At 44.3% G+C, this 22596-nt stretch overlaps 1 protein-coding gene across 1 annotated transcript in view; it reads right to left on the reverse strand.

Annotated features, from left to right (window-relative positions):
- Positions 1–3791: 3791 nt before the first annotated feature.
- Positions 3792–22596, reverse strand: part of LOC119185451 (L-fucose dehydrogenase-like) — a 45808-nt gene continuing 27003 nt past the window's right edge. Inside the window, exons 4-7 of the mRNA XM_075888555.1 lie at positions 17672–17741; positions 16935–16971; positions 8104–8167; positions 3792–4821 (exon numbers count right to left, since the gene is read on the reverse strand). Coding sequence (XP_075744670.1) covers positions 4621–4821; positions 8104–8167; positions 16935–16971; positions 17672–17741 — 372 coding nt within the window. The 3' untranslated portion in view covers positions 3792–4620. The remainder of the gene's footprint in view (positions 4822–8103; positions 8168–16934; positions 16972–17671; positions 17742–22596) is intronic.

Raw genomic sequence — 22596 nt, forward strand, 5'->3', positions numbered from 1 at the left:
TGAAGTGACCTTCGCCCCCTTCCGAAGACCACGCTCTGTGGAGGCGGTGCTTCGTGGAGGGGACGAACTCAAGAGCGCGCCCAACGCTAAAGTAACTTTATATGCTTCCTACGAGAGCTGAATAGCGCATAGGTCTGCCATATTGCCTGGCTAGCAACCACAGTTACGCGGCAAAGCCCTGTTCTGTTTTTGCAGGTGACTTGCTTAAGCCGATCGACGAAGCGTGTCGCCGATCGCCAGTTGACGTGCTGGGCTTGTCAACGATTGGCGAAGAAAGAAGAAACACGGGCTTTCGGGACAGTGCTACACAAATTTAAAATCAATTTTTTTTCAGTGTGTCCGGCAACGCAAAGCGCCAAGGCGTAGCGTAGTACCGAATAACATGCGTCCCGCTGCCGCATGCATGAGTGGCATAAGCTATGAAAGATAAGGAACAACTCACAATTGATGATTGATTTGTGGGGTTTAACGTCCCAAAAACCACGATATGATTATGAGAGATGCCGTAGTGGAGGGCTCCGGGAATTTCAACCATATTGATATGTGGGGTTTAACGTCCCAAAACCACCATATGATTATGAGAGACGCCGTAGTGGAGGGCTCCAGAAATTTCGACCACCTGGGGTTCTTTAACGTGCGCCCAAATCTGAGCACACGGGCCTACAACATTTCCGCCTCCATCGGAAATGCAGCCGCCGCAGCCGGGATTCGAACCCGCGACCTGCAGGTCAGCAGCTGAGTACCTTAGCCACTAGACCATCGCGGCGAGGGAATTTCGACCGCCTGGGTTTCTTTAACGTGCACCCAAATCTGAGCACACGGGCCTACAACATATCCACCTCCATCGGAAATGTAGCCGAGATTCGATCCCGTAACCTACTGGGCAACAGCCGAGTACTTTAGCCACTAGACTACCGCGGCGGGGCAAGGAACAACTCACAAACACAAAATAAATGTCCTCCGAGATTCAAAGTGTGCCAAACTAAGCGTACAGCAAAGAATATTTCAGTATATATATATTTTTCGAAAATGGTGCCGAATTCACGCAAATACTTTGCTGTCGAAGCTTAAGGACATTCAAACCACCAGTTCGTAGCTAACGGGCTACAGAGCGCAGGACACTGCAGTCACTTGATAGATTCCAGGTGGACGGCAACTGCTTTCAGCGGTGTGGCCTCTGCACCGGCTTTTCAGCAGTGTGTAGTTGTTAGCGGCGTTTGAAAACAAATGCGCTTTTTTTCTACCTGACTATACCCTACACTGAATACCTGGATATTTTTAGGAAAGTACAGCCATTCTTTTAACCGAGCCGCTGCGCCGCGAATACTCCTATCTCGCCTCTCGGGCCACGACGAGCACCGCGCGTTTGATCAGCGTGACATAGCATTATTGATAGGAAAGTGGCACGAGCCGGGTTAAAAGGGCCGGCGCCCATACGGTGGCTGTTCGGAAGATGATATAGATTAGGTCTGGACACTTGGAAGAGAGGGTTGGACACTTTGGAGAGGATATGGAGGATAGTTTCGCTGCTTTCTCTACATTAAGGGGTTTTACCGAACGCGAGCCCGTCACGCTATCTCGTGATTGATAACAAAAACGCACTGAGGTTTCGAAGCTATCAGGACTGCCAAATAGTGTATGGTGTATATTAATGACTTGCCTTTAGCATTCCAGACAACGTACTCTCCGTGACATCATTTGGGCACTGTGGCAGTAAAAGCATTTTTGGAGAGAAAGAGATTTTTTTTTCGCCATGGAGAACACTTTGTTTAATTTGCAAGTTATCGGAAACTATTGATCATGTATTTTGCATTGTTGGGAGGCGGTTTATTATTGGGACGTGCTGCAGCAAGTCATAAAGAAAGAGTTCCCGCTAGACCCATACGGAATTCTGTTCCTAAATGTTGTCAATGAAGATGAGGTACCTTTTGACGCCATTATGCTGCTAGGCCTCCACTCTCTGTGAATATCAAGAACGGAAGGCTACCATTTTGACAAGGATGCGTGGCATGCAAAAGCGTATTTTTGCAAAAAGTTAATTGGTTTGTAGATATTCACCAAGCTCAACCATAACCACCAGACTGGCTGTCAAGGGTAAAGCCGCTTGCGACTTCACCCTAATTTTAACACGACAATACCAGCACAGCTCTGGTTGACTTACCAGTACAAAATGTGTACATTGTACTTTGTGGATCTTATTGTGTCGGTGGCGTTGATTTGATTCATAAAGTTGTTGATTCATAAAGCCAGGTAATGAAGAGAAAAAAACTCTTCGTAACATAGTGGTTAGAGTCACGCGCTGAGAATCGTGAGGTTCTCGGTTCGATTGCGTGCGACGAATGCTTGTCTTCTGGTGATTTCTTTGCAATCTTTTAGTATAGTTTTCAACGTCACTTCTGGGACTAAAGTACGTTAGCGGAGTCGTGGTGTATCCCGGTATAAAACACTTTCGTGTTAAAAGAATGCTTGATAGCATCCACGTCTGGGTAGCTCCTGAACATGCTTTCTAAAGGGCGCCTAAAGAACTCCCAATGATACGAATATCGGCGGGTGCGCTATTCTTTCCCGATTTTTTCTGTCTTTGCGGCAACATTCGCGACGCCAGCCGTTTGCTCACGTGTCGTCAGAATGTAATAAGCTCTCGATTGGTCGATGTACAAAAGATACCTCTTGTGAATTACCTCCTACCCTGCTTTGTCAATGCCACTCAGCTGATTTGTGGCCTGCTCACTGTTTTTTGCTTTGACCGTTGAGTTTTGCTGCACTGACGCGCGTTCTTTTACCATTGACACTGCTGAACTGAAAGCAATATTATACAACATATACTGTGTGGCATAACCATAATTACTAGAATAATAAACGACAATATCCTGGAAGTTCACCGAATGCGCATTTTGTGACGTAGCCAAATGTTCTGGAGGCTTTTTTAGTTCATCCACTTTAATGCAGCATATCCACGGAGTGAATGATGGAGAGTGGGGCGAAGCATTCGTTCGTCCATTCGTTCTTGCTTCCATCCGTCCATGCGTCCGTCTGTGTGACCGTCCATGCGTCCATCCGCCCGTCCATGCGTGCGTCTGTTCGTGGGTCTGTTCGTGCGTCCGCTCTGGGTTCTTTCATGCATCCACCCCTGTGTCCGTTCATGCGTCCATCCATGCATCTGTCTGTTTGTCCGTTCGTCCATCTATTGAACCCTCCAAGTACCACCATCTCAGATCTTTTCATCATATATTCCCCAGATAGAAGCACCGCCATCCAGCGGAGATTTTAAGGACTAAACGAGAGGTGGCACACGCACACTTTCTTACGGCTTGCGCTTCGGGTCTGTTTCCCACCTTTAACCACCTCGAGTTCATGGTATATGTGTTTAGAAAAAGTTTATTCTACTCTCGGCATCCTTATCCATACGAGCACACACCGAAGACAACGAGCATCGTCAACTGCAGACCTGTATCGCGATATGGTTTTGATTATAAAACCATTGCTTTAGAAAACACCTGGCGTCTTTCGTAAAGCAGCTGGCGTCTATTCGTTTTCTTTAGAAACATCTGGCGTCTTTTCGTTTTGCTTTTAGAAAACATCTGGCGTCTTTCGTTGGTTTTTTTTCATCAATGAACGGTGTTTTGAACATTAATCACGAAGGTAAACAATGGCTGCTACTGGGAATGGCAGACAGCAGAAGTCGGCTCTTAGCTAACACTTACACTTCTACTTCTACTAACGTTTCCTCCTGGAACATGCCAATGGCTGCTGATGGGGAATGAGAGACAGAAGAATTTGACTTTTAGTTAACGCAAATTCTGCGATTTTTTTATTGTTCAACAATGCACAGGAGAAATCTCCCACCGGCAACCCCTTGGAGGGCAAAGCGTAAGAGATGTTACGTACTACGAGGGACGAACGGGTGCCGCTTTAAGGAGCTTCGCCCCTAAAACTTGTAACAAGCTCGGGAGCCTTCAAGCGGCTACATGCGACAGCAACGCTATGTGAAGCTGACGTGGTGGAGGCACCGCAAAAAATAAGGGTAAGGAAAGAATGTTGGACTCTTGCTCTGTACAGAACCACACAATTAATCAAGGCGACACGTGCTCTACAGCCACTTTAAGGAGCTTCGCCCCTAATACTTGTAACAAGCTCGGGAGCCTTCAAGCGGCTACATGCGACAGCAACGCTATGTGAAGCTGACGTGGTGGAGGTACTGCGAAAAATAAGGGTAAGGAAAGAATGTTGGACTCTTGTTCCGTACAGAACCACACAACTAATCAAGGCGACACGTGTTCTACAGCCACGTCAAAATTTAATTCTTTCTTATGTTGAAAGTGCTGACTGTTGGTACCGCTGTTCTCAAGACTGTATTATATGATGTACTTATTCACAAGTTAACTTTTAGTGAATACCTCCTTGTTCCAAAAGTGAGTGCCTTGCGTGAAAGTTCTATTTGTATAGTGACTTTGAGGGGAAACCACGTGAATGCGCTTTTGGATGAGTTTGAATTAAGATGGTGTAATTAAGAGATAGAAAATATTGGCGTGAGAAGGAATGTCACCACTCTGCTGCCTTTGTTTTAGCAGAGAGCCTAGGTACATGGTAAATGCCATTCAAGGCTACGTCCTTGGCAGCTCATGCAGTATTCTGGGCACCCTTCCCTTGGGCGGCGCCCGAGACGCTGGACAGAAGTAGCGAGCCGCCATCAATAGGCATCGTGATGCCCGTGACAAATGCCGCATCGTCGGACGCCAGGAAGGCGATGCAGCGAGCTACTTCTTCTGGCGTGCCCAGTCGGCCAAGCGCATGCAGCGAACTGGCGGTTTTCTCCCGGTTCTGCAAGGGGTCAAAATTCGGAGGAGAAAGAGTCGCGAAATCCGGAAAGATTAGCGCAGCTCGCACTAAGTAGAGCGAGGCTTCGTCACAGTACAGCTTGCTAAGTTTGATGCTTGGGAGAGTTGGTACACACATACAGTAAAAAAAAAACAGCGTGAGAATGACAAAGAAGAAGCATGAGAAATAGGGTAGTGCACCCTTAATTTAGTATTTGCTATGAGAGTCCAGGTACTGCGCTTCTATAGCTTCACCTGGTTTGGTTCTGCTTTTACCCCCAGACATGTGTATATCCCAACCCTTGGTACACGGCACTGTTCTTGCCCTGTATTCTTTATCTTTTTTTCGACTGTGTCAGTCTGTATCTTTCTTAAAATGCCTATATGTTGCTCTTGCTATCTTCTCGTGTCGTTCTGCCCTTTCTTCCTCTCTTTTTTCTCCTCTTTCCATGTCTTTCTCTCTCTCTCTTTCTCTGCACTCATTTACCCATCTGTCCTCACCCTCACATCTGATCTACTCCCCTTTACTGCCCTTTCTACCCTTACTGTAATATACAAGGCTATGAATTTCTCTTTTCCCGACCTTTCTTTCTTTCTCGGTACTCGTTATCTTGCCTATCAGAGTTACTGCACGTCACACGGTGGACAAATTGGTGCACGTGTTCGGGGAGTGAAGAAGAAGAGCAAGAGAAAAGCGATGAAGTAGACGAAAAAATATCGCACGAAACATCGCGATGATGATAATTTTCTTTCTACGACCAATGAAAGGCCGGGGCGATAGCAGTTCTGCTGTAGTATATCTTCGGGTAATTTTGTTTAACGCATTATTAAACACAATAACGACACACAGTTAACGACATAATATATGCACGCAAAGCGATCGCGTGACTTCAAAGTAGGGGTGTACGAATATTCGAAAATTTCGATTATATACACACCCCTACTTTGAAGCGAATAGCGAATCGAAGAACGCAGCGAATAGCTCGTATTCGAATTGCAAAATATTTTCGACTACATTTTTTGAACTTCAGCAGATCCCAAATACCTTGGGAATCGATTGATTGATTGATATGTGGGGTTTAACGCCCCAAAACCACTATATGATTATGAGAGACACCGTAGTGGAGGACTCCGGAAATTTAGACCACCTGGGGTTCTTTAACGTGCACCCAAATCTGAGCACACCGGACTACAACATTTCCGTCTCCATCGGAAATGCAGCCGCCGCAGCCGGGATTCGAACCCGCGCCCTGCGGGTCAGCAGCCGAGTACCTTAGCTACTAGACCACCGCGGCGGGGCTACCTTGGGAATCGACGTTGTACGAGGCACGCGGAGGGAAGGTGACCGTGGTGTAAATTTTTTGTTGGGCGATACGTCGTGGAATAACGCTAAACATATGTACAAATGTTACATGCACATGCGTAAGTTCGAGAGTTGCAGGTGTTTATATCAGCAGTGGTTTATATGAGCACTTGTGCAACGATGACAACAAGAACATGGGTATTATCAACACCGGAAGAGATAGACTGATATGAAGTGCTAGTTCTTGCGAGCATGGTAGCCGTAGACACTGCTACAATAATCGACTTCAACTCATGGCACCTAAATACAATACACCTTGACCCGCCGTCACGGCTGTATAACAGGAGTACATGTGTAATGTTTATAAAATTGGATAGTGAGCACAGCAACCACAAATGAGGCTTCAGTGAACGTTAGGGTCAATTTGAAAAGTGGTTCCGAGACCTGGCGTGTCTCTGTCGTTGAGTTCTTGATTGCCACAAAAAATGCTTCGGTTCGATTCCAGCCGAGACCCTGACATTTAATCTTTGCATTCGTCGGGTCAACGTTACCGATGTCCGGTATTTCTTAACGCTCGCGCGTTAAAATTATCCATGCATGTTCTCGTCGTTCTTAAGTAGATACTAAGTGTCAATCACCTGCGGCACACACCGGCGTACCAGCGGCACGTAGCCGCCCGCGTGTATGTGCCACTCTGGCGGGAAGTCTGTGACGACGTACGCGACGGAAATGAGACATTTTTCATTTCTTGACCAGCCCACAATATTTGTCGAACCATCTCACCCTCCCATACTAATTTTGGTTCACGTCAAGTTAAACAGCTGATCATGAGAGCATGCACCCAGACGTAAGCGGCTAGATAGATAGACATGGAGATTGACGCCAAACATGCTTGTACGCAAAGAAATGCTTTACATTTAACAAGTAGCAACGGTGGGAAAACCACAGAAGAACAGGGTGGAAGAGTGAAGCATACCCTTTTGCTTTTTTAGTTAGTGGAGCATGCCATGGCGCAAGTATTTCAAGCTTTTAAGGGTATATCGATGATTTACTTATCATGTGATGAAGGAATTTCAGTTTAAACTCCACGCAGTGTCACCAAGCTGAACACGTCGCCAACCCACAATCATTATTTGGAGATTCATGTGTTCTTTTATGATACAATATCGAATTTCCAGGCCTTAGTTTATTGGAAAAGCTGGCGCCAAAAAAGTGCCACCTCAGATACCGAAGCCACGGCTGTATTATTCATCCTACAGTTTGAAAATACAGCGAATGATCTAGCCGCTATATATACTATAGTAATTAAAACTACTTCAGCTTAAATGCTTTTAGTGTCTTTTATCCGTTAAATATAGCAGCAATGTCACTTAGTGAAAGTTTGTGAATAATTGTTTTAAATAAAACACAGTTGTTGCATTCTAGAACTCTCTTGAAAACGGTTACTTTGCCAATCGAAAACTGTTCAGATAGTATTGTATTCGTACTCGATTTTGTATGATCACCATTTGGTTCATGTACGACTTGGTCCTAAATTTCACTATGTGCACTACCCTGCTTCAAAGTGTTAGCAAGGAGAAGTCACCGGCTGGAAAGTCAATAATCATGTTCACTTCTATTGAATTGGCGTTGAATATTAGGTGTGTGTTGTGAATCGCATAATCCAAAGCGTCAGTCATTTTGTCACTTGCATGTAATTTGCAGCGAAATTCAGGATCAGTGAATGGGGAAGTTGCAGCTGAGAACACTTGTTGTATAATAATAATAATAATAATAATAATAATAATAATAATAATAATAATAATAATAATAATAATAATAATAATAATAATAATAATAATAATAATAATAATAATAATAATAATAATAATAATAATAATAATAATAATAATAATAATAATAATAATAATAATAATAATATAATAATAATAATAATAATGATAATAATAATAATAACAATAATAATAATATAATGGTGCGTACAGTCATGAATGCCTCCTCGCTAACGCCAGGCGGTCGGCCCAGAAACGTTCTGATCACACCTGGGCTGCAGAAAAAAAAACGTAGGGAATTCACTTGTGTCAGTGTTGCCGATATCACAAGTACCGTAGATATTTCGCTATATGCTAGGAATGTGCGACTTCTCTAAATCGGGTAGCACACTCCCGGCTCACTGGGCACACGCCTGATGCTCGCCACCTATGCATCGGTGTAATGTATTGTCCCGTAGTTACAACTGTGAAGACAGCAGCAATAAAACCGGCAAAGGATGACTTCTTAAAATACGCAAACCTGTGCGGAGAGAAACGGTGTTTCAGTTTCAGTTTATTGAGCGTGATTGGGTGGGGAGTTACATATAGGGAGAGATATACAGAAAGAGGTCTCTTAGTGTAAACACTGCAATGGTACCTCTTGCTATAAAATACACAAAAATAAAATAAAAACAGCAGCAGGATCGCGTAAAAGAAGCGTTATTATGCGTACAAAATAATAAAAGAGGCATTATGGTATGCAATAACATAAAGAATATTTGGCATTGAACTACACAGAAAAGGGAATCAAAAAGTGAAGCTAAAACAGTGCAAACGAAGCAGTCGCTAGGAATAAACACTAACAAATATTTAAGAAGAAAAATAAATTAATAGAAATGAATGAAAGCATGAAAATTTATGACAAAAAAAGGCAACGACAGTAACTACCCATAAGCCGGAATGTTAAAGAAGGATTCAGATAAAGGCGAACTGAATGTTTAGAGGCATTTAATGAGGGAGAGGTTTTAGTCTCTAAAGGCAGAGTGTTCCCTACCTTGATGGCGGGGAAGCTCACTGTTTTTAGTCCGTAATTAGTGCGCGGCTTGGGCAATCAGATACTGTTTTGAAAGGAGAAACGTGTATTACTTGAGGAAGTGGCAGTTTTATTGCCTACAATACATAAAAGATCCGGATTATGTATCGGGTGGTAGGCAATTACACCTAAGTTAAAGGCGATCATATTTGCAATAGGAAGAATATTTAGTGAAGAAAATAATGGAGCTTAATGGGCGTAATAATTTCTCTGCGTTATTATGCGGAGAGCTTGTTCTTGAATATGCGCTAAGGCTTACAAAAGTTTTATACGTGTGTCCCCAAGATTCAATACAGTAGTTAAAATAACTATGAAGGAAAGCAAAATAGAGAGCAGATAGTGTAGGAAGTGCCACAAAAACTGGCGAACCCTGAGCAGAACACGAATACCATAGGCGATGTTTCTTTTAATTAACTCAATATGGTGGTTGAAGTTCAAAAAACAATCAAGTTCTACACCGAGAAATGTGCATTTTTCAGAAGGAAATATTTCATGGTTATTAACATACATCGGGAGGGCGTTATCTCGCTTTTTTGACCTAGAACTGAAAATAACAAATTTTGTCCTATAAGAATTAATAACCAGCTTGTTGTTAATTTGATTGATATTAGGTGTTTAACGTCCCAAAACCACCATATGATTATGAGAGACGCCGTAGTGGAGGGCTCCGGAAATTTCGAACACCTGGGGGAGCTTGTTGTTAAGGCACCAATTAACGATGCTCTAAAGATCGCTGTTTAGCTGGGAGGTTAGGGCAGGAATGGAGTCGTGAGCACTAAATATGGTGTTGTCGTCTGCGTAAAGGAAGGGTCTGTGTGAGGGGATAAACAGCCTGTCAGGTCATTTATGTAAACGAGAAACAGAAAAGGACCTAATATTGATCCTTGGGGACCCCTATATTGGTAGTTTTGGAGCCTGAGTACGCCTGAAATGAATACAACTTGTGTACGATCCACTAAGTAACTAAAAATTAAATCTCGTGGTGGACCAGTTACACCTTCGCCACCTTCGTCGTACTGTGCTCACAGTACGACGAAGGTGGCGAGCACAATCGTCCATCGCCGAGAATGTGAACATTCATAATAATGTCGGGAGTTGTAGGTCCCGAACTCCGGCCCACTTGGTGCCAGCCCAGTATTCTACCACTGCATGTATTCTACCCCACAGCATAGAGAGATGTATGTTCGTATTGTGGGGCCACACCAACTTTCTTTCACATCAAATGAGAGTGTACACATCGCAATGAAAAACACCACAACATGAACAACACAGAGGAACAATTGGAGGCACTTCTGTCGAGCTCGTCTATTGGTGATCAGCGTTGGCTGGTCCAACGGGTAGAGATGATGGCTAGAGCCAGCGCAGCCCTAGAATAGGGGCCCGACCAATTGGAGTGCTCCGCGTTATGCGCGGATGAAGTTTCTCTCTCTCTCTCTCTGTAAGTCCCAAAATCATCACATGATTATGAGAGACGCCGTAATGGAGGGCTCCGAAATTTTCGACCATCTGGTGTTTTTTCAACTTTCACTGACATCGCACAGGACACGGGCCGCGTATTTGGAATTGCTGGCCCCGCGTCGCACGAAAGAGGGAAAATAAAGAGTGCGAGGAGGACGCCAGCGCGAGCACCAGGACTGCTCGCGCGCTATTGGTTCCTTTTTGTAGGGGACGTGCATGCCTATAGGTAACGTGCCGGTGACGCACGCACGCGCCCGCGATGGAATGTGCGGAGTTTTTCCGGCTGTTTTATCGTAGGGAAGCATCCACAACCTGCCGCCACACTCTTTCTCTACCTTTTCCTTCTGCGGCAGCTTGGGCTAGTTGGTATGACATGACGATAGTTATAGCGCGAGAACAAAACGACGACATAGAGACAAGAAGGAGACGTCTCCTTCTTGTGCCTGTGTCGTCATTTTGTTCTCGCGCTATAACTATCGTCTTCCCTTCTGCCTTTCTGCATCCCTCTTTCTCTCTCTCTGTAAGAGCTGAGCCAAACCATGCTACCCGCAAGGGTTGTAGAAGAGTGACTTTTTTGTTTTGTTTTATTCAATCAACCACTACATCATACGTGCCACTGCTGGCGTGGTCGACGCTCATGTGCGAATTAAAGTTCAAAATTACCATCTAATGTTCAATCACATGCATCGCACTTTTGTCACACAACATACCAGTTCCAACTGCCCTTGCATAAACGCGATTCCGACTGTTATGGCAGACGCCCAGACGCTCACATCTGAATTAGACGCCAACACATCAAACGTGAAGCGTGTTCCAGTCAACGACGCAGTTCCGAATGATATGGAAGCTTCGCGCACATTCACGTGCGAAATAGACGCCAGTTCGGCTGGCCTATCTGACGTGAAGTGCCTCCTCGTCGACTTCTGCATGAAGGGATGCGCACGATTGCCTCGCCAGCTACAGCAAGGCAGCTGATACGACGATCCAGGTCGTATTAATGGCATTGCTGCTGTCTGTGCTGAAGGCGTCGCGGAGGCACTTCCCGTTGACAGTCGGAACCTCTTCGCTCATTGAAAGCATCACCATGCTATCGTCATCTTATAGAAATTCACTCGCTGGCGCCCTCGCCGAACGGTGGCGATCCATCCAAGACACTGAAGGGGCGAGAGTGCTTCGGCACGATGGAACAGCCGTAAACACTTCTCTGTGTTTCCGTGACTCCACGACGATGGCAGTGACTGCCAGCGTGTCTTCGGGAGATCAGCGGCTGAGCGAAAATTCGCCCCATGTCTTTGCTTCAAATGACCCTGAAGCGGGCTATCTTGGGGGAGTTAACAATGCCCTCTCCGAGGCTTCCGCGGCGTCTGAATAGGCAGCTTGAGCACCCAACTGAAGTCTTTTCTTCGCTAACTTATTGTGTAACCCAGACCCCATCCCTCGTTACCCTGGATTATGGCGGAGGCTGCGCCGCTTAGCTGGAGAGGGTCTATGGCAGAGCGGGGAGCATGGCTGAAAGTGAGGTTGCAGAGAAGTTGATTCTTAAAAGAAAAACAAAGAGAAAAGTGAGCCCCGTAACTGTCTGCTTCAGTGAGCGACACCTCAACAGTAGCTCACAAGGGACGGGCGTGAGGAGGGATCAAAAGTGCAGGAGTAAAAGTGTACAAAAGAGAAAGAGACGTGACGTGGCAAGCCAGAGAAAGCGACAACAAACCGAGGGGATAGGAGAGATACGAAAGATGGAAACACGGTAACAGGAGTCCGAGCACGGGGCACCACTTGCGAGAGCTCTTGTCGGCGTCAGTAGATGGCGTAGAGCAAGTCCAGTCGGTCAGAGCTACACTGTCGTCGAAGGTCGTCGGCGTCAGGAGGTGACGTAGGGCGAGCCCAGTCGGCCGGAGCTACGCTGGCGCCGGAATCGCGAGGGCACAACCGGTCGGCACGGAATCCAGCAAGCGAGTCCAATGAGGTTGCAGGTGCGCAAGTTTAGTAGGTGTCGCTGTGTTACTAGCGCGCGCGTCACCAGCACGTCACCTCCAGAGGCGAACCAATAGCGCGCGAGCCATCCTGAGGCCGGCACTGGCGTCCTCCTTGCACTCTTTCTTTTCCCTCTTTCGTGCGATGCGGGGCCAGCAATTCCAAATACGCACACGGGCCTCTGCCAGTTCGCCTCCATCTAAATTCGACCGCCGTGGCCGCGATCGAACCCGCTACCATTGGGTCAGCAGCGAGATAGTGAACTTTGGTGAAACGCATCATCTGATATAAATGCAAGGCATCGGAAGTTGCAGGGATATGATAAGTGTTAGCGTAAGCTCCAGAGTCCACTCAACTTGACAAGTAATGCACGCACTCTGAGCCAATCGAAGCCGATATGCAGAATATGAGTGCTTTCTGGAAGAAAGCATTTCGCTATATAGCACCCAGGATGGCGTCCATACTAGAGTTTTTTTCTACCCAGACTATCTGCCTGCCAAAATATTTGTATGACCTTAAACTCGATGTGAAATTGCGAAAAAACCATGCGTGGTTGAGATGACCCAACATCGTTGAAGTCACTGTACAGTAGAACTCAGGAGACACCGAAGCGATGTCAAGCGTTGCAATTCTAGGGAAAAAATGCCATAGTTTAGCACTGTAGGAACCTTCTCTGCGTTTGAACTCTTTTATGTCTCCAACCTCTAACTTGCGTCCCTTCTCCACGCCCCTCAGCGATACTATGCTCTATACTCCCTACTCTTTCTCTCCTCCTCACCCTAAATATTCAATCCCCTCACTATATTACACTAAACGATGTTGTACATGCTATACTTTACATCTCCTACGCTTCTTTCTATCTTCACTATCACGTGACTGTGCACCCTCAACTTTTCCTACCCCCTGCTATATTAGGTGTGCATGTGTACAATGCGCCTCAAACTTTTCTCTCCTACATTACGTTCTTCTCACTTGACATCCTTCACAAATGTTTTTTCCTTCTTTTACACTTGTTTTGTACCAAAGTTACACAGAGTTCGTTTGCCCTACATATATTCACTGTAGGCAGTTTTTAGCCCGTCCAACTACGTTCGACCAAATTTTCGAATGTGTTTCAGAAGTAAAAAAAAAAAGATGGCCCCGTATCTGCATGTTAATCTACAAATGTCGTCGAAAGACGATAGTCTTGCGTCTGGAGAGATTGAACAAAAAGTTTATTTGATGTTCTGCACAAGAACATCGGTGAATGGTATTCTGGAGGCGCTGCGCTAGAGTGCCTCGAGTGTGCAGCGGAGGCGAACGAGTGCACCAAGTAATGTCACACGTGAGACATGAGCGCTATCCGGCAGTTATCTTGGTAAACAAAATGGGCGGCTCTGAGACGGGCGTGCGCGCCTGTCTCAAAGGTGATAAGGGTTAGAACGTAAGGTGACGGGTAAGCGCCACCGTGTCGTCTCAGCAAAGCGTTGGAGACACTTCCCTTTTCGTGCAAGCGTTGCATGGTCAGCGCCACATGATAAACGCTACGGTCCTTAGAATAACTTATGTATGCCTTTTCTAGTAAAAGATGCACATACAGAATATATACGTGTTATGGTGTCTCAGATATGCGCGACAATTGCTTTTTAACTGACAATTGCACAAGTATAAACGCTGAATCTTGAGCAACATTGGTGGGCACTGCGGATGGGGTTGGCCGTTTGGTATCTCCGCTGGTGCCGTTTAATGTGCCCGGTACCATTAAGGATGGACAAGCCGACAAATGTACAGACAGGTAGACAAACAGACAGACACACAGACAGACAGACAGATCAAAATTTTTGCGTTGAAGGTCCCCAAGAAAGACTATCGTCTTTAAAAGTTTGATGCAAAGAATCTTTTGAGCGAGCTTGATGCAATGCCACCCACACTCCATTGCGTATGCACTTACTCTCTATCCCACTCTCATCTTTTACGCAGGTGTTCGGTCGCCTTCTCTCCTCCGCCCACGCTGCCGCTTGCCAACCAGCTCTTTTCTCTCCTTCCCTCACTTCCAGTAAGCGCGTGTGCTCGGCTGGCTTCCGTCACTCTCACTCAGTGATACCAATCCTGGGAATTTATCCCTAGAACTAGGATTTTTTTACTTTTTTTTGCAAGAATTGGACGCGTTTTTGATGAATCTAGGGATTTTCGCAAGGCTCTAGAAATGTGATAATACGTGGCCTGATTAATGGCATTGCCATTTAATGGGTAATAACGCCCTTTCAACTAGAAAGGTAGCAAGGTATGATACTTTTGTCAATTTCGTGTTTTTTTTCCTATTTAGGGCTGTTTTGGTGTGAAGGGGATAGTAGTTGTGTAATGCGAGGTTATTATATGGTGAATACTCGGGCAAATTAAACTATGTAGTAGAAAGGGTTAAGCACGCACTTACCATGAACTCCCTGAGTGATTGCTGCACCGTGAAACAAAGATACATTTTGTCTTCGAGTGCACATAAACACGAGTCAAGTTTACGCTCACTGCGTGCTCTCGCCGAGCTATGTCTTCATGTGAAATAACCAGGAAGATTACAGAGGAACAAAATGAAAGCAGGACTGAATATTTCATAAGGTGGTACGCAATAAATATTGGTGGAATGGTGTGATGAAAAAATACAAAAAGACTCTTCGGATGTTGCAGTCTATGCATTGTGCCCTGTACATGAGAGCGAAAAAGTGACGAATAGATTTGGCCAAACGGGGAGCTGAGAGAAAGTGCAGAAAAACGGCTCAGCTATCAGCGAGTAATAAAGCACCCACGTATTTTCATGAACGGAAACTTATGCAACAGTGAATGCAAATGTGGAAGATTAGGAACAGACCACTAGCTCACTAGCTTCACGTAAAAGCCAGACGCTACAGACTTGCAGTTCAACCGAATGATCGCACCTATCTCTTCCATGCGCGATTCAAAGTGAGCTTGTCATGCAAATCTGTCTCTGCGGTAACTGGCGCCATTTGCAAGCACGTTAGAACGTTTAGGGACGAGACCTTAAAAGATGTTTAATGGTGCTTTTTACTTGAAACATGATTCGGAAGAGTTTGACCACAGAGCGCAGTATCTTAACACTCATTTATGAGTCAGACTGAATAATGACATTATAATATAATATTTCGCTTTTCCTAGCAATTAGGGGGTTTCAATTGGTCAATGCTGGGATGATGCGTTGTCTTTGAGATGACATCACGGTTCTCGCTTCGCTCCCGCTTAGATAAGTCGTTCAGATGAGCAGTCCAACTTCTACCAAGGTGGAAATCGCCACGGAGAAGTATCAGCGCAGGGCTGGCGATGCCGAATGCAAACGCTTGCACAGGCAAGGTGATCCCGAAATTTGGGCTATAGGGAAGCGCAAGCCAAGCGCCGGCGTCTAGCTGCAAACCCGAAGGTCCGGAATGGCCACGTCGAAGCCAAGCACTGGCGTCGAGCTACCGCCTCCGCTAGAGAGAGCCAAGGCGAGTCTGCGGCGAGGGTAGCGAGGCTTTCGAGACAACTTCACCAAGCGGGAACCGACGGAGCACCCGCACGAACAGAGCGAGACTTCCTCGACAACGTACAAACACAACGTAATGATAACACAACACTAAATAGAAAGCACACACAAACGGGAAAGGCGAGCGAACGTAAGCGAAAATTTGGTGTGCATCCCCAAAGCTGCTTCGCATCCCCTCGTAGTACCGTTCAGGGGGGGGGGGGGGGGGACATGGTGTAATGTTTTGGCATCGCGTACCTAGCACTAGACAATAATTTGCCACTACCCTCTCACCAAAAGAAGATGAGAGCAGTGAATACGAAAAGCCTGGGCACTTACAAAGAAATTTTAAAAATGCTAACCTAAACACGATAAAAGCAGCGAATACGACAAGCCTGCGTATTTATGGAAAAATTTTAAAAATTATGCTAGTCACTCATTCACTGACAGTGTGTGGGATAGCTGCTGTCGTTATGTACTGAAATAGAATTCTGTGTTCTTTGGTGTTCATCGTAAATGCAAAAAAATACCATTCATAAGAGAAAGCAACGCACTCGCCTTGTGATTGAGCTGTATGTTCAATAGGGAGCACCACGGACGATGTTCAAATATTTCTGTAGACTTGTTTATGGTGATTGGTCTTACATGACTGACAACCATAATTTTTGATGACTGACTTGGCATAGACAAGCTTATGCACTCTAAAATTATTTATTCTATTTTTTCAAATTGCCTGTCAACTTCGCACAGAAAATCAGTGAAGGCCTTATTGAAGTTTTTGCGTGGTAGTGGCCTATTGTATAGAATATAGCACCCTAGCTCACATTTTTTTATTTTCTCTTTCGTGCATATATTTCGCTCTTCACTTTCTTTCCCGTCTTTATTCCTCATTTTCCCTTCCCCCAGTGCAGAGTAGCAAACCGGATGCTCCAATTGCTGGTTGCCCACCTGCCTTTCCCTCATTTTATTTTCTCTATCTTGTGCCGAAGCTTTGGACCACGTACCCTTGGCGTTTCGAATGAAGTGACGAACAGAAGAATGTTCTTACCTTACTGCGTTCACACGTACACCATACGGAGCATTCTCTGTAACCGTGGGAAAGGAAAAAAAGAAATATTCTACTCAGCAGCAGTAGTAGTAGTAGTAACAGTAGTATCAGCCATACGTAACACTGATAATAATTTGCTGAGGTGACTGATGAAGTGTGGTCCCTCCACCGGTTTGTATACGGAGCTCCTAGACAATGGTGATTATCGGAAGATTGCAACAGCGAATTCTTTCCGTCATAATGCTTCAAGAACCGAATCTATGTTAAGTAAGGTTTATCCCGTTTTCCCGCAAAACATAGCTGTGTACTCTCTTGTTCGTAAAACTGTAACCCAAAAACTCGGACCTCATGTCAATGTAGATGCTTCAAATGAAAAAAAAAAACAGTGAGAACGTCTAACAAAGGTCTTCCATTCACTGTGTTCAAATGCTCTATAGCTAACATTTGGCGTAAGGTCAGTGGTGCTCACTGCCTCACTTTAAGATGTCTATAGAGCAAAAGAGAGTCATAGTCGAAATGACATCTGGGGTCCTGAATTATCTTTTTAAGACTTCTGTTGGACACATGATAATAAGGATTGCAGCGCGAGAACGAATGTGCTAGAAGAAACAGACGAAAGTCGAAATACGGAAGGCAAAGAGGACAACACGAGCGCTGTGTTGTCCCAAATCGCCATCCTTCTTCTGTTGCACAATTTGTAGCTGCTTCGGCATTTCGCAGTTATACAAAGCACTCACCTAGGGCAGCACATCGCGACAGATGTTCGAGGGCGGCCTTCGTGACAGCGTAAGGCACAGCACAAGGGATCTGTTGAGAAAAGTAACGGAGATAAATTGTTAGGGTCAATATGGTCGAAGGCTAAAATCGCGGGGAATGCTAAAAAAATGTAGAGTAGTTGTGAGCCTTCAAAGTTATGAACAACACTATGTCTGGATGAATTATTTAGCTACGAAGTTCTTCGCCATGTACATGGTGGTCCTTTATGAAATCGAACTTTCCGAGGCCTAGAGTGGCTCTTAGGGTGTAGCCTAAAGTATTTCATAGGGTGTAGCCTAAAGTATTTCAACGTCTTTTTCTCTGCGCCCGCGGAACGGCGCAGAGAAAAAGACGTTGGTTTGGCTTTAGAACCAACGCTTATTATATGCGAAGCATTGCTTGGCGAACTTCGGCGACTTTGCGCGTATCTATCTATCTATCTATCTATCTATCTATCTATCTATCTATCTATCTATCTATCTATCTATCTATCTATCTATCTATCTATCTATCTATCTATCTATCTATCTATCTATCTATCTATCTATCTATCTATCTATCTATCTATCTATCTATCTATCTATCTATCTATCTATCTATCTATCTATCTATCTATCTATCTATCTATCTATCTATCTATCTATCTATCTATCTATCTATCTATCAATCAATCAATCAATCAATCAGTTTATTATCATGTCATAAAGTATGTTACAGGGAGTAAAATATACAAAAGAGGGTCCCAAAGTACAAGACTGCAACGGGACCCTCGGTGATCATTACAAATAATAAAAGCACAAGCAGCTGTTAGAATCGTAGAAGCAAAAATATATAAAGCACAATGAAAACAAAAAGGCATGGAATCAAAAAACAAATAATACAGCACAAAACAACACAAACAAAATGATAGATCAACTATTTAACAGATACTCTTTTAATGAGTTTTTAAATGAAAACAAAGAAACTTTGCATTTTAGCGAAGTTGGCAAATTATTCCATAAGGTAATGGTACAGAAGAGAGAAGATGATTTACCATAGTTAGTACGAACCTTAGGAAGTAAAAAGTTATTATTAGCCGCGAACCTGGTTGTGTTAGTATTAACTAACATTTTAGGATCAATTAAATTAGTAGAAAGTTGATTTCTTATTTGTTTATGCAAAACCATAATTAGATTAAACCTGAATAGATAGTTAACAGTTAAGATTTTATTGCATTGGAGAAGGGGAGCGGCGCTACTGTCGCGAGAGCAGTTAAAAATAGCGCGAATAGCTCGATTTTGTAGATGTTGTACGGATGAAAGATGACACTGGTAAGTATTCCCCCATGATGCGATGCCATAAGTGATATGAGAATGAATGAATGCGAAGTAAAGTGAAAGGAGTGCTTTATGAGAAAAATATGAGCGAGCTTTGAGTAATGCGCGAATGCCGAATGCTGCCGTTTTTCAAATGTGAGCAATATGGAGAGCGAAGTTAAGGTTAGAGTCGAGGTGAACGCCAAGAAAAGATACACTGTTGCTGATATTGATCAAATGAGAGTCAACTGTGAGCTGTGGTGACGAAGTTAACTTGCGTTGAGCTGATCTAAAAACCATAAACTTAGATTTCTTTGGATTAATGATTAAGAAATTTTCCTGGCACCATTTTGACACACTACAAAGTACAGCATTTAATTTATTAGTGACATTGTCAATACATCTATCAGCAATGGAAATGGTAGTATCATCGGCATATAAAACGCAGTGAGCCATGTGTATAATGTCAGGAAGGTCATTAATGTAAAGTAAAAAAAGTAAAGGACCCAGTAATGACCCTTGAGGAACCCCTTGATTTATTGTTTTAGTAGAAGAAAATGAGCCCGATATGTAAACAGTATGCTTTCGATTAAGGAGGTAACTGTTTAAAAATTTGAGGGATGGACCTGTAATACCGTATGATTCGAGTTTCTTGGATAAAATGAGATGATTGATGGTATCGAATGCCTTTGTGAAGTCTAAAAAACTGACCCTACTACAAATCCTGCGTCTATGGAGTGTTTGATGAAGTCTGATAGGGAAAGAATAGCAAGGTTAGTAGAACTTCCAGCGCGAAAGCCAAATTGACAGGGCTTCAGTATATTAAATTTATTAAGGTACTTGTTTAGCCGAGTTATTAACAGTTTTTCGATGACTTTGCTCAGGGAAGAAAGAATACAGATGGGGCGATAGTTAGAAATAGATTGCTTGTCACCCTTTTTAAAGATCGGAAGCACTTTAGCTGTTTTTAGAGAAGTAGGGAAACTGCCATGCTTGAACGCAAGGTTTATAATTATGGAAAGTGGTTCAGAAATAATGTCTACTGCGAGTTTTAAGTGTCGTGCTGAGATTTTATCTATACCAGGCCCGGTTTCTTTGAGACTTTTGATTGCTGTAGATACATCATCAGGGCTCACGGGGAAAAGAAAAAAAGAATAATTACAACGCCGCAGATTACAGCAAGAACTGCTATGTTTTTCACTAAAAATTTCGAAAAAATAATTACTAAAAGCATCAGCAACACTTTCAGGGTTATCATGTGTAACGCCTTTATATATTACTGTCTGCAAAGGTGAACTATGCATTGATCGATTTAGAAAGTCGTTTAATAGTTGCTAATAGTTGTAATCTATCTATCTATCTATCTATCTATCTATCTATCTATCTATCTATCTATCTATCTATCTATCTATCTATCTATCTATCTATCTATCTATCTATCTATCTATCTATCTATCTATCTATCTATCTATCTATCTATCTATCTATCTATCTATCTATCTATCTAGGACATTTAGCTCTTCTGGCCGTTTGAATAATGGTATCGATACCAAACTTCGTATGATATAACATGACTGTATGAGGAACATAACTGACTAATCGTAACCGGAAATGACGTGTCTGTCATAAATGTCATGGTTTACATGTCGTGGTCTTGCTGCTCTTGCGGTGCTTTCATTCACATGATATATTGCAAAACTGGTATGGTACGACATGACTGCATGGCGAGCACAAGCGACAGACCCTAACATCAAAATCATGACATGCGTGTCATGTAACAACATGACTACATGCCACACTCATGATGTGCGTGCGGCCGTTTCGCTAGCTTTGCATATACCCAATTCGGTATTACGCGACGTGAATGGATGACGAAGGTTTGTGACTTTTGCAAGCATGATAATCATGAGACGCGTGTAATGTAACAACATGAATACATGCCAAGCTCATGATGCGCTTGCGGCTGTTTCACTAGCTTCTCATGAACCAAATTCGGTGATACGCGACGCCAGTTGATGACGAACGTATATGACTGGTGCAAACATGATAATCATGAGATCCGTGTCACGTGAAAACATTACTACATGCTACGCTCATGATGCACTCCCGGCCGTTTCACTAGCTTCACATGTACACAGTACCAAATTCAGTATTACGTGACCCGAACGGACTACATAAGTAAATGAGATGTCCAAACATGATGATCACGACATGCGTGTCATGTGACAACATGGCTACGTGCCACACTCATGACGCGCTCACGGCCATGTCGATGCCTTCACATATGGCAAAATTTCGTATTACGTCACGTGAATGGATGACGAAGGTATGTGAATGGTGCAAACAATATAATCATGAGATGCGTGTCATGTGAGAACATTAATACACGCCACACTGAAGGCATCAATACACTTCGACGTGAGCCGGCGCGAGTGCGCGCCGGCGTTTGTTTTATCGCATCGCACCGGCGATGCCCCGCCAGGCGCAGATATCTCTCTAGTAGAGATCAGTGGACCTGGCCACTGAACTTCATTGTGGATCTGCATACCATATATTCGCAGGTGCGCACCGCGCTGTGTTGCTTTGACGCATGCGCGTTTGAGCGCACACGGCGTCTCTCCGTCACGAAGAGAGGCAGACGCGGTGCTGTCTAAGTAACATCGTCGGTGCGAAATGCGGCCACTGGGCCGTGCCGATGGACGCTGGTTGCGCTGGTCGTGCCTGGCGTCTCACTATAGAGTGCTCGCGTTTTGCAAGCGCGGCCTCACTGCGCCTAGCTTTCACATGCCTCAACGTTGCGTCGGAGTATATTGGGCCTCTCATGTCGCGCTTGCCACCGTTGCGATAGCTCCACATGTACCAAATTTGGTATCACGGAAAGTGAATAGACGACGAAGGTAAATGACACGTCCAAACCTGAAAATCATAATTTGCGTTGCATGTAAAACATGGCTATACGGTACGCTCATAGCACGCTCGCGGCCGTTTCGTAAGCTCCATATATACCAAAGTTGGTATCAGGTGACGGTAACAGATGACGAAGGTAAATGAAATGTCCAAACATGATAATCATGACATGGAAGTCTATGTACGGCATAATTTTTCTCCGCCTCTTAATGTTGTGCTGATTTTAAAGTCACCTATCACCCTTCCTCATTTCTGCTTCGCATATCATCGATTCCCATTGTACGGGGGATCTGCCGATTTTTTCAAAAATCGAAACGGGGTGGAATCCTTCAGGGCCCCAATAAAGTTTTAAAGATGGAGCTCCTTATGGCCTTGCCTGTGCGTCCTCCGTTGACGTAGTGGCACAAACCCACATACCAGTGGCACATACCAACCCTCGCGCACATATGCGCCTGTCCACATGTTACGAAAAACGTATCACTGCGTCATTATCATGCTCTCGGTGTTAAAAAAGCGCCGACAGCAGAAATGCGGTACATACTGTCGTTCAGTCCTTGTATTGTCTATAACGTCCGAGTATCGCCTCTGTGCCGTTAGTCTGCGCTGAGCTTTACATTACCTTTGATGAAATGGGCCGAACAAACCTACGCGCTCTTGGTGGGAATCACGTTTTCTCGCGTGATCACTGCAATGCAGGTACTCTC

This window comes from Rhipicephalus microplus, chromosome 3 (genome assembly GCF_043290135.1).
Source record: "Rhipicephalus microplus isolate Deutch F79 chromosome 3, USDA_Rmic, whole genome shotgun sequence".
NCBI lineage: Eukaryota > Metazoa > Arthropoda > Arachnida > Ixodida > Ixodidae > Rhipicephalus > Rhipicephalus microplus.